The 12,352-nt window shown below is 45.3% G+C and overlaps 1 protein-coding gene across 1 annotated transcript; it reads right to left on the bottom strand.

Annotated features, from left to right (window-relative positions):
- Window positions 1-326: 326 nt before the first annotated feature.
- Window positions 327-9,731, bottom strand: LOC144144268 (TNF receptor-associated factor 2-like). Its single transcript, XM_077675639.1, has 3 exons — window positions 9,348-9,731; window positions 6,132-7,306; window positions 327-464 (listed from the first exon to the last, which is right to left on the bottom strand). Exons 2-3 carry the CDS (start codon window positions 7,010-7,012, stop codon window positions 425-427), a joined length of 921 nt encoding a protein of 306 aa, XP_077531765.1. The 5' UTR covers window positions 7,013-7,306; window positions 9,348-9,731; the 3' UTR covers window positions 327-424.
- Between the last annotated feature and the right edge of the window lie 2,621 nt (window positions 9,732-12,352).

The following is a 12,352-nucleotide window of genomic DNA, read 5'->3' as shown; positions in this document are numbered from 1 at the left end:
TCGAATACAGTTTCATCGTTTACGGTTGGACGGTATCAATAATTACATGTGAAGTTCCCCAAGCTTTTCTTTTTTTTTTCAACCATTAAAGCACACGATAAAAATACTGCAACTCACAAGGTGTTAGCGCAGTGGAATCGCCAGCACAAGTTTAGAAAGCGCAGCGATCATGCTGTTCATTTGTGGGAGTAAAAAATATTTGACAATTACAAAGTTACAATAATTCTTTTTTTTTTTCTTGCCTAAGGAAAAAAAGGAAACTAACTCTTTTTATTATTGGTTACACTCGTAGAATATTTCCCAATTCCCCATAAGGCAGACCTTAAAGACATTGCTTGACCTTAGACATATTTATTTTCGGGTTGGTTGCCAAATTCCCGGGGAAAGCCTGCTTGAGTCGCTGAATTCGTTCTGAAAGCCGTCTTCATGGTTCCTCGTCGTCGCCTATAGGTTCCAGTGCAAGGCTGAAAAAAACGCACAGCATTGAGTAGAGTCACTGCGTATTAGTTACCATAGCTTACGTTATTCTTAAACCCAAATAAAATAAAATTGACACAATAAATATATATAAATTGCATAAAATACATGTACCTAAGAAACATTTTCGACTGTCTTAAAATGACATGGCTTATATTACATGGTAGATGGCCCTCCCATATACCATGTATGATGGCAAATAAAAATGATTTGATTTGATTTGATTACGGGTGGTTATTGGACTCAAAGACGCGCTTGAATTTCGAAAGTCTTGTACCTGTTTGAACCAAGGTTTTAATATTTCTGTTTAAAAAATTACCATTTTGAAGCCGTTGTTTTCATCTGTTGTTGGGTTTAGAATGTAAACGGTGAACTAGAATGCTTGCCCAAAAGGACACAGAAACGGTCGACATTTAGTTGACATTATTCTGCCAGTAGAACCAACGAAGCGGATTAGGCATACACATTCACTTCAGGTACATTCACCAAGCAGCCACAGTTGCGTGCTCAAGCATTTCTACTGCTTAAAAAAATGCTCCCAAATTACCACTGAAGACGAAAATATACTAATCACTAACGAAGTTTATTTTGGGGGGGAATTTACGACAAATTCTTGCGAGACCTGTTATATCATGGAATCTGTGCCCTGCACTATTGCGAATGAAAAACAAGGAAGTTACACTTGCCCATTCTTGAACTGGGAGACATCGATTCATCGTCATCATCATCGTCAACCAATGTACGCCCACTGCAGGGCAAAGGCTTCTCCCATTATTCTCCAATTACCTCGGTCCTGTGCCAACTGCGACCAATTTATCCCCGCAAACTTCTTAATCTCACCTGCCCATCTAACTTTCTGCCGCCCCATGCAGCGCATGCCTTCTCTAGGGATCCACTCTGTTACCCTTTATGACCAGCGGTTATCTTGCCTTCGCATTACATGCCCTGCCCACGTCCATTTCTTAGTCTTAATCTCTACTAATATGTCCTTAACACGTGTTTTTTCCCTGACCCACTCCGCTCTCTTCTTGTCCCTTAATGTTACACCTATCACTTTACGGTCCATTGCACGCTGAGTCGTTCTCAATTTAAGTTGAACCCTCTTAGTGAGCCTCCAAGTTTCTGCCCCGTAGGTGAGTACCGGTAAGATGCACCTGTCATACACTTTCTTCTTCAGCGACAATGGTAGGCTGCTATTCATTATCTGAGAATGCCTGCCATATGCACCCCACCCCATTCTGATCCTTCTAATTATCTCTGCCTCATGGTTGGGATCTGGGGTCACAACTTGGCCTAAGTAGATATATTCGCTTACCACTTCCACTGCCTCGCCACCTATCTCAAACCGCTGTGCTGTCCCGAGGTTATTGATCATTACTTTAGTTTTCTGAATATTATTTTCAGGCCCACGGTTCTACTCTGTTCATACAGTGCGGAAAGCATGCTTTGCAATTCGTCCCCCGAGTTACTTACCAAGGCAACGCCATCAGCAAATCTGAGGTTACTGAGGTATTCTCCATTAACCCTTACTCCCACCTGTCCCCAATCCAACGTTCTCAATACTTCTTGTAAACATGCTGTGAATAACATTCGAGATATTGTGTCTCCTTGTCTGACACCCTTCCTTATAGGTATTTTACTGCTCTCCTTATGGAGAATGATGGTAGCTGTGGACCTATTGTAGATATCCTCTAGTATTCTTACATAATGCTCATCTACCCCCTGGTTCCGCAATGCCTGAATGACTGCTAGGGTTTCGACCGAGTCAAATGCTTTCTCATAATCTATGAAGGCTATATATGGGGGTTCAGTATACTCAGCGCACTTCTCTATCACTTGATTGATCGTGTGAATATGGTCCATTGTTGAATAACCTTTACGGAACCCTGCTTGTTCTTTAGGTTGACTGAAATCTAAGGTTGCAGAAATTCTGTTAGCGATTATCTTGGTAATCGCTAACAGAATCGCCTACGAGGACATCGATTACAACTTTTCAAATCAGGGTTTTATACGGCTGTGGTCGGGCGGAGAGTAGATATAGCGCTGACTACTGTCAAGTCAAGAATTACGCATCTGCAGCGCTATTTTCGGCAAGAGTCGCTTGTACAGCGATTGTGTACTTATTTCGTCACGTACGCGTGCCCATACGGACAGACGTTTCCGACACCAACACATATAATCCCATCTCAAACAATTTCGAAAGCCAACCCTGGTCGAACTGTGTGAAACCCTCACACTTGTCCTTCCCCTGGGTTACTACGAAGAAGTGAGGCGCCCGTGAAGGTGTTCTTCGCATTTTGGTAAACGCCCTGTATATTCGTAAGACTTGTTTTTATAATTTTTACAGATTCACAGAAGAGCAACGGGAGTCTGTAGATTACCGTCACTGCGAAGCCATGCGAGTCATATCTGGGCTGCCTCACTTAATACACAATGGTTTACAAGCTTGACCTTCCCTTAGAAAGGAAAACTATAGAAGACTAAGCAGAAAACTTAGAGGCCTCGCAGCTACCACGTCGCACTCAAGCCGGCAGGGCAATTGTTCGTCAACTTGGTCACTCGCTGGACACGAAGCCGGCTCTAGCAACCGCCTAAACCATGGAAGCAAAGAGTTGTAGTTGACCACCGGCCCATGCCCAAAGGAACAAGCTCAGCATCGGACACGCGGCTAACACGCAGCAAGTACATACCTTACAGGACTGCAGCGTACCGACGACGACTCAGGAGTGCGCGCGAGATAAACTGGCGCAACGTTTCAGAACGATAGGGTCGGTACAGCATGGTGCTGCGACAAGAAGACCATAGCAAAAGAAACCAAGGCTGTACGCGGTACCCCATACGAAGGAAGCCGAAGTGAGAGCCTTACAATTCGCGACCGAAAAAGATCACAGAACAGCCGCCAGAAACACCTCTGAGTCATAAATCAACTGTTATGCTCTCTACAGACTCTAAGGCAGCCGTGAGAGAATGTGGCAAAAATAACAGGCGCAGCCCGACGGTAGCAAGACTCCATGCAGTTGCAAGACATCTTCGAATATTCGGCCGCACAAGTGCAGACCTTTGGGTCCCAAGCCATAGTGGGATACTGGGAAAGAAGGAGGCACACAGGACGTACGGTGAATTTTTTCCAATCCCGATAATGGCCCACAGTCTCTGTTTCTACTGACGAAGGTTTTCCCCGCTATCCAAGCGTCGACACCTCCATTATTCGCGCTTCAGGGCAAAGAGTTGGAAGAGGAAAGAAATGGCTTTGGATATTACTATGAAGAAACTATGCCAAAAAACTTGCTGAGTGACCTGCAGCGCTGCGACTGCGACTGCCCAAAGAGGATGACCCTAAACCATCCGGTTTTGTTCAGTGGGCAGCGGTCCCACCCCGACGTATTGGGACGAACACTGCCATAACGCCGAACTTCATAGCCTGTTTTCAGCTACACCCCAGCGATGCCATATGCAAACTGTCAATCACCTGACAGCCGACAAGTCGCTGACCCCAACTACTTGTTATGAAACTGCCCTGTTTTCCAGGACCTGCGAACCCTGACCCCTTCTCAATGAATCTATTAAGTGCAGAGTACTTTAGGCGCTCGCCTTGTCATAGCTCGCTCGCTGGACCCCACTAGAGCAACAGGGCGTTCCTTTGTATCCCTGTCGTCATGGCGTACCCCAGAGGCTTCGAAAGTCAAACTCGTGAACCGCTGGCGTTTGTCCTACGTCTATCTCCCCGTTGTTTAGCGCAAAGAAAACTATAGGTACATTAGAGGCAAAATATACGTAATTAAGCGGCAGCGCCTGCAGTGATTTAGTTAGGAACGCTCGTTGGGCTGGTTTTTACGATAGTACGCAAAAAAAGCGGCCGCGCAAGCCAAAAAAATGGCGTGTTCGAAATGACGCAGAAGGGCTCCACGCGCAAACAGAAAATGGCGGGTTCGAAATGCCGCAAAAACGCTCCAGCTCCGCAAGAAAAAAATTACGCGTTCGTAATGACGTCAAATAGCTCCACAAGCATGCATAAAAAGAACAGAACTACCGCAGTTTCAGGCAGGGGGCGCGCGAGCACTGCAAAGTCGGGAAATTTGAATTCTATGGGGTAGTAGCAGTGAGCGGATAACGGCGGTACAGCCCATTATGGCGAATCACTGCTCTCCACTCCCAACCGCTTTTACATTGAGTGGAACGGCTGCAGTTTTTTCCAGTCCGGGTCCTCCTAGCGGCTGTCACAGCGAAATTAAAATGTCGCCAAGGCAAGCCCGCAAAAAGGTGTGGCTTTCGGAGAACACGTGCACACAATATTCCGGTCCTGCAGTCCCTCCAGCACCCATCCGTCACCCGTACCTTACACATGAATGTCACCGTAGCAGGCGCACGTTCCCGTGAATAATCTGCAGCGGCCGAAAGGCCCCTGTTTGTTTACTTATTTCATCTTTGTTACTCCCTCACTGGCAGCCATGTGTTCACAGCGTGGTCAACCTCAAACGTCTTTGCCCCTTTCCTTAGAAAGCGACTTTTGTATGCACGTACGAACCGACCACGAGCTCTCGACAGAGATAAAATGAAAACCTCCAGGGCTAGACAGCATAGCCGCTCCCCAAGGAAAAAACTGAGGAGAGTCCTTTTGTTTTATTTTGCCGGAGGCGCCCGGAAAGAATGGTGGACCGGCAGCCAGAGAATGCGCACATCGCTATTGGAAAAAGATCCATTGCCACATCAAGTCAGGCAACAACCTTCGCGGGAAGGGACCCATACAGAATGGTCTACAAGGAACAGGAAGATGGCCGTCGACTCCCTTCTTTACTTCATTCCAGAAGCCGGCATACAGGACCAACTCCCCCCTCTCATCTAGCCCTCCGGCGATGACCAAGGCCAAAGCAGAGATTTTAATTAGCTTTATAAGTACATATTAGAACAATACCGCGCATGACCACACTCAGGCAAAGATTGTATTTTACTAAGTACGTATCATACTAATTTCAAGAAAAGTTTTATGAGCATAAGTAGTATAAGCTTAAATAGGAACTCTGCGAAAATAGATTTGAGATTACTGAATTTTTCGTGCACCATTCGTTATCAAAGTTACTACTGATTAACATTACGCTGAAAGCTTCCATCAACCTGCAACTTGGAATACTTACCGGTTAAACATAAAACTGGACATAAGCCACATATCTTCTTAACATCTGTATTATATTTCGATTCGCACTGAAAAACACCACAATTTACACATATGAAAAACGCGCGATCCTAAAGCTCGTACACAGCGGAAAATATTTACGAGTTGCAGAGAACTGGAGCCCAAAATTGGGTACATTATTGTAGGGCTGGCGAAAACGTGGCTTTGCAACAGATATTGCAGCTCAGTGTTCGGGCATTTTTTCAACAAGCGACTGCGAACTTGTTTTCTATTTTTGCGAATTGGGAAACCGTAATAATAAGCTTAGAAGGTTTTGGTTTCTGCAAGACATTTCTAAATATAGCTAGCGCGTGTTACGCTATTCTTTGGCATTTTCGGGATTTTGTCAGATGCTTATATTAAATACAATGGTCAGCCACGCTAGCCTGACTTCTCTTATTAATAAAAGTGGCTTGGTGAATCTTAGCAAACCAGTGAACAGTATTTGAGCTCAAGGGCTGATTTATTCTCTGGCATATCTCACCTGAGGAGCACTCTGCCGTCCTCGATAAAGCCCCGGCTCTCCAGCTCTTCTGCCGTCAAAGCCACGATGGAACCTCCAATACGACTGTTAAACCGCCGCACCGGTCTTGAAAAATGGTTCTGAAAGCCTGGAAAACTGCTCGGTGTAGTGGAATACTCCACTGTTTCGGATCCGCGGGGGTGAAGCATGCTGAAGACCATTTTGAGGTTAAATGGCCATTCAAGAGACCCATCATTTTTCCCCTTGTACAGTTGAAACAGGAAGTATAACCTTCCACTGTCGTATAAACGGATCCCGGCCGACACGAAGTAGCCCCGCAGGTATACCGGCCCTACCATCGCCTCCGCGGAGCACTCTTTATCTGCTGTTTGCCGTAGCGACTCAAATTCTTCGAACATCCAGGTGTGCTTTGTGGCAAACGGAATCGACGAGAGTAAGTGAGCGGGAGTTAAACGCAACAATTCACACGATCGATCGCACTGGGAATCAATCTTGAGCGAAAATTGATGAAGCTGGGCCTTTGTTTCACGATGTCTGTCTCCCATTGCTTCCCTGAATGCGGGGCGGGGGAACTGAGGGGCGAGTTCCCTCTGGCCCATTTCTAAGCGGCCTGCCTTGGTTAAAATTTGCTTTACGACCTCATTTTTCTTCACAAAGCTGTCATACAAAATCTGTTGCTTAGCGGTGGCGTCCTTCATGAACTCATCAAGTTGGCGTTGTATGGCCATTTCAGTCCTTATTTCGCTGAGACTTTCTCGCAGTTGCCTCGTTTCCAAACTTCCCTTGTTTGTTTCTCCGTCGCCGGAAGTTGTGGGGGCGACACCCTTTTTTAAGGAGTGGCTAATATCTATCAGCTCCGCCTGAATCGAGGACATGGACATTGAGTTGACATCAGATGTTTGCTGAACGGAGCCTGTCACACTTTCGGAAGCTGTTGTACTGAGATACTCTTGTCTTTGCGGAACATCTTGTTTCTTAGACACTCCAGATCGACGGGATGCCCCTCGGGAGCCGCAGTGAGACTCCAGATGTTTGCACGCTTCCGTGGCAAGAATTTCTGCGGCGCAGTTAGGACATTTCGCCAGGTGGTGACCACACTCATGGTGAAAGTGTTTGGAAATGTCTGCAGCAACCGTGACGACATTACAGCCATTGGCTTGGTTCCAGCAGAAAACCTGCGCCAGCAACAAGGTGTTTGGTGAGCTGATATAATGGTCCACATTGGATGATAATCACTACGTTGCAATAAAACATGGACAAAGAAGAAACAGGCACAAAAAATAGAGTGCCGCACTCCGAACTAGATTTTATTGAAAAAAAAGACGCTGCTTGTATAGACAAAAAAACAAGAAAACTAAGACCATGGTGACGTCAAAGTGCATACCATTCCCAAAAAGCCTACTTAATCTGACAGCAATATGGACGGAGAACTAACGCAGTTATCCCCTGCCTGCCTGATAAATTGAGCGTCAAGATTGTCGCGCTCAAGCTTTCGGTTTTCCCTTCTCAAAACCTTTGTGTGATCTAACAGGGGGCTACACTTGCATCGTTTCGATTACTCACAAAGGTTGCCACCCGTATTATGTGTAACTGACTAGTTGTGCATCTTCACCGCTCATTGAAACGCCTTCCAGTTGGCCTTATGTACATTTTTTCGAGGAGAGGGCGAGGGAGCCCAAATGGACAGTTGCAATCAATGCGGGTGGCCACCTTTCTGAGCACTGTAAACGATTGAAGTGTAGCCTCCTATTATATCGCACAAAGTTTTTGAGAATGGCAAGCGGAAAGCTTGAGCGCGAAAATCTCGAAGATAATTTTGCCAGGCAGGCAGGGGATAACTGCGTCAGTTCTCCGTCTATATCGCTGTGAGATAAAGAAGTAACTCGTTTAGAAATGGGATCCCCTTTGACGCCACAGTGTTCTTAGTGTTTTAGTTTTTTGTGTATATAAACAGCGTAGTTTCTCAATAAAATATAACTGAAAGTTTGGCACTGAGTTGTTCATACGTGTTTACTGTTCGTACCTGTTTTATCGCATCGTAGTAGTTATCAAGCATAATGTACCAACTCTCCCAAAGCAAGCTTTTGCTCTACATTGCAGTATAAGCAGTGTTCTAAAAAATGTACTGGCTGATAGACAAAGTGACATTCAAAACATCATGTGGTGACAACATAAATCCCATTAGTAAACCTTGTTACGAAATAAGAAATACGATGAACAGTCGGCGTGGACTCCCGCTACGGAAATATTATGTGCGTACCTACAGGCTATGTACTGTACGCACGCACGCACGCACGCACGCGCACACGCGCACACGTGCACACGCGCGCACGCACACACGCGCGCACGCACACACGCGCGCACGCACACACACACACGCGCACGCACACACACACACACACACGCGCGCACGCACACACACACACACGCACGCACACGCACACACACACACACGCGCACGCACACACACACACACGCACGCACGCACACACGCACACACGCACACACGCACACACACACACGCACGCACGCACGCACACACGCACGCACGCGCGCGCACGCACGCACACGCACGCACACGCACACGCACACGCACACGCACACGCACACGCACACGCACACACAGAGATTGAGGCTATGAATTGTTCTTGTTAACCAACTCCCCGGTCATCCATTTTTGTTTCACCCGCCAACGAGAACAACACACGATGGCCCTCCTCGATTTACTAGTTCTGGATTGTCCGAGGGCTGTGATAGGACTTTCATCGGACAGGAGGTTCCATTGGAATACATGGGAAAATCGAGGACCGGATTGCGTCCGAGGCCGTCGACACCCGATCCGCGACTGCTATCAAGGAGGCTCAACGTCGCCTTACTTGGAGCGCATAGCTAACCAGCCTGGACACGACGCGATGCATATCGGTGGATTCGACTCTTGGAATGCAGTCGGTCTGTGCCTTGCTTGTGTGCTCTGAAGTCTTAATCATCTTCATTACAGTTCCAACACTTAGGAACACTGACTTTATATTACTTTGAAACATTTAACCAACCCTTTCTGGTAAATTATAGGGGCGTAAGTGAGTGATCTAAATGAGCACCCTCTATCAAAAGTCACACAACCAGTTCATGTCTGTGCAGCATGCAGATCGGCAGTTACTAATAATGCATTTGTTGCCAAGTCTGACGAGGAAGGGGTTCTTGGATCTGCACACTTACCTTTTTTTTTCATTACACGTTTAGCCGCAAGGTCTTCCCAACACACTTGCTCTTCACAGCAGTCTTCCCCGTCGAGCGGACAATATATCTTCTTACTCCGCTTGCATTGACGGTAGCATGGTTGGCAGAATACATGCCCACATACAAGGACCGCCGTCACCCTGGGTACGAGTCCGCAAGCGCTGCAAATTCTCGTCGCTGAGAGAGGCGCCACGAACAGCAGTGGCCTCCGGTCTATTTCTTCGGAGAACCCCACCAAAGTATACTGATGGGTGGCTGAAGACATCTTTAACATGGGAAGGATCGGAGGCCCTGTAACGAACAACGCGAGCTTTGTTGGCTACCTGCGGTCTGAAGGGCAACCCGGACGCTTATCTGGCATGGGTACCGTTGCTAAGGCCACAGCGGCCACGCCCTGCCTGCTGTTTATCTTTCGCTCAAGAGGCTCTACCGCCCCCGCGGGAAAAAACGGTAGATTACGTAAGAGACCTCCGCTATACCAAACACGAAGGCCACACTACGCTCACCGCTGCATCCCATCGCGGCTGCTTTCATCCAGATAAGATTAACAAACGAAGCACGAAAACAAAAGAGTACGTGATATCAACTTCGGTTATACCCGTTTTTAAGCGCAACAGGTAGTTTAGGTAGAATAAATAGAAGCGTTCAAAAATTTCTAATGATAGTTTTAAATATGCCCCGTGTTTATTAGCGACATCTTGGAAATCGTAGGCTTTCTAATGGATCAAAAAGTTAATTTGCTTTAAACCAAATAAGCTTTTGTTGTGTCCTCCAGCAGTTCTGCTCGAAGGGTAACTGCACTCAAATTTTCGACAACTTAAAAATAATGTCACCTAATAGTACCCATAAAAAGAGTGCGAAATACAAAATACTATGTTTCAGACATGAACGCGAGCGACGCAAACGGCTCACGACATTGGCGTTTTCGGAACCGAAACTGAAAATAAAAGGCGGCCATTACCGGCGGCCGGACGTGACGTACGTGATGGAACGGAAGCGGCCGCGCTAGAATCGGCAGCCGCTCATAGCCGCTTTCAAATACGTGTGGTAGCATCGCGTTTCGCACTGTTATTTCCACAGGAGAACTACCACTAACGTTTGCTCAGAATAATGGAGTTAAGCGCAATTACGGCATCGCGTTGCTATCAATCGTAATGAAGTGGACCGTACGACAGATATTTTTACATTAGAATAACTGCCATTGTGGAAATCCTTGGTATTGCGAGTAAAAAAGCGGGCCAGTGATTCACAAATCTAGTTGCTCGTACGATATTCTGAGGTTGCAAAAGAGAATGATTCGAAATATCGCCAGTATTCCCTATTTGGCATCAACACAAAATGCTTTCCCAAAATACAACATTATCAAAGTAAACCACTCGTACAGGTTTCGTATTTTAAGTGCATTTGTTTCTGCATCAAACGCACTAAAAAGCGTTTTAATATCACTCTCATCCCTTAGAGCAAGGGATGCCGATTCACGCACGCGCAGCACAGAACAATGGGTAGTGCCGCGGTTCCGCACTAATTATAAATATCAGGCTCTGCACTTTACATTCCCACCATTCTAAATGAACATAGTCATACACATTGCTTTTCCCGTAAACAGTTGCGGCAATACTTCGTAAACTTGCAGTTTCCATCACTGTTAAAATCATTGCTGGTGTTTTGTATTTATGTGCTATTGCTGTTGTTTCGTGTCTTCCTGTGTATAGAACTGTCTTTCTTGTGTTAATTTGTACGAATTGCGAATTTTGAAACCATAATTCTTGTATAACATTTCGAATTTCAGCTCATTGTGAACTACGTACGAAGGATGTACTCTTTGAATTGCTTTCGTTATGAGTGATTTTTTTTTCCTTTCTTGAACCCTGCCAAGTGAGGGCTACCGGGCCACTGTCAAGCTGTCTTTTAGCAGCTTTTAGCCCGGATGACCTTCCAGTTTCTTCTGGAAAAATAAAGATTATCTTATCTTATCTTATGTTATCTTATATCGAAAAGCCGCTTTGGTTGGCCGGCGAATCAGCTATCACATTACTCATGTGACAAAGTAGTTTCAATTGGTGAACATTCATCGGATTCTCGGTCATTGTATGCGGGCGTTTCTCAGGGGAGTATTCTTGGACCCCTTCTATTTAACTTTTTCATCAATGATATTACTACAATTAGCCAAGCTCCGCAGTACGTCATATATGCAGATGATGCAACACTTTTATTTTCCAGCTCTAACTGCCAAACGCTTGGATCTGAGATAAACAAAACATTGTTAAAGCTGCATGGTTGGAGCGTAGTGAATTCCTTGGAAATTAACACTAAAAAAACCAAAGTTGTTCTCTTTTCCCCTAGGCATTCAAGCGCATTCCTAAATTCAAATATTACTCTTGGCAATAAAAATATAGAAGTAGTGGATTCCGTAAAAACACTCGTAAAAAATTCAACACAAATATATCTTGGAACGACCATGTAAACAATGTAATTACCCGCATATCCAAAATTGTTGGAATACTAGCTAAATCTAAGTATTTTCTGCCACCTGCTGTTAAACTGCATATCTATAACTCGTTGTTTATGTCTCAACTAAATTACTGCTTTCTTGTGTGGGGAAACACAAACAAAACAAATCTAAACCGAATGCAAGTGTTACAAAAAAAGCAATACGACATATAGCTGGCGTAGAGCATAATGCATATACTAAAAACCTATTCAACAAACTCAATTTGATATCAGTTCACAACCTTTATAGCTTCAACCTAGCAAAATCATACCAATCTCACTTACATCATCATGACACTTTCATAACATCAATTGCGAACCTAACAGCAAAAGCATACAAATACCCAACGCGCTTACAAGAGATATGGACTATACCATTTTCGCGTACTGCCTTTGGAAACCAAATGATTCGACACACTTTGCATTCCTTATTAAACCACCTTGTCGCCATTGAGATTACCACTGAGCATGCAAACAGCGTTGTATTAAAAAAC

The sequence above is a fragment of the Haemaphysalis longicornis genome, unplaced genomic scaffold, assembly GCF_048455015.1.
Source record: "Haemaphysalis longicornis isolate Haplotype H1 unplaced genomic scaffold, Haemaphysalis longicornis Haplotype H1 scaffold_67, whole genome shotgun sequence".
Lineage (NCBI taxonomy): Eukaryota > Metazoa > Arthropoda > Arachnida > Ixodida > Ixodidae > Haemaphysalis > Haemaphysalis longicornis.
Note: the sequence above shows the minus strand (reverse complement) of the source record. Positions and strands in the feature narration are given on the sequence as shown.

Excerpts from the sequence above, each read along its gene's own strand:
- LOC144144268 (XM_077675639.1), bottom strand. The coding sequence starts at position 7,012 with ATGTCCATGTCCTCGATTCAGGCGGAGCTGATAGATATTAGCCACTCC. Across the intron at positions 465-6,131 it reads GACGGCAGAGTGCTCCTCAG|CCTTGCACTGGAACCTATAG; the intron begins GTGAGATATGCC and ends CGTTTTTTTCAG.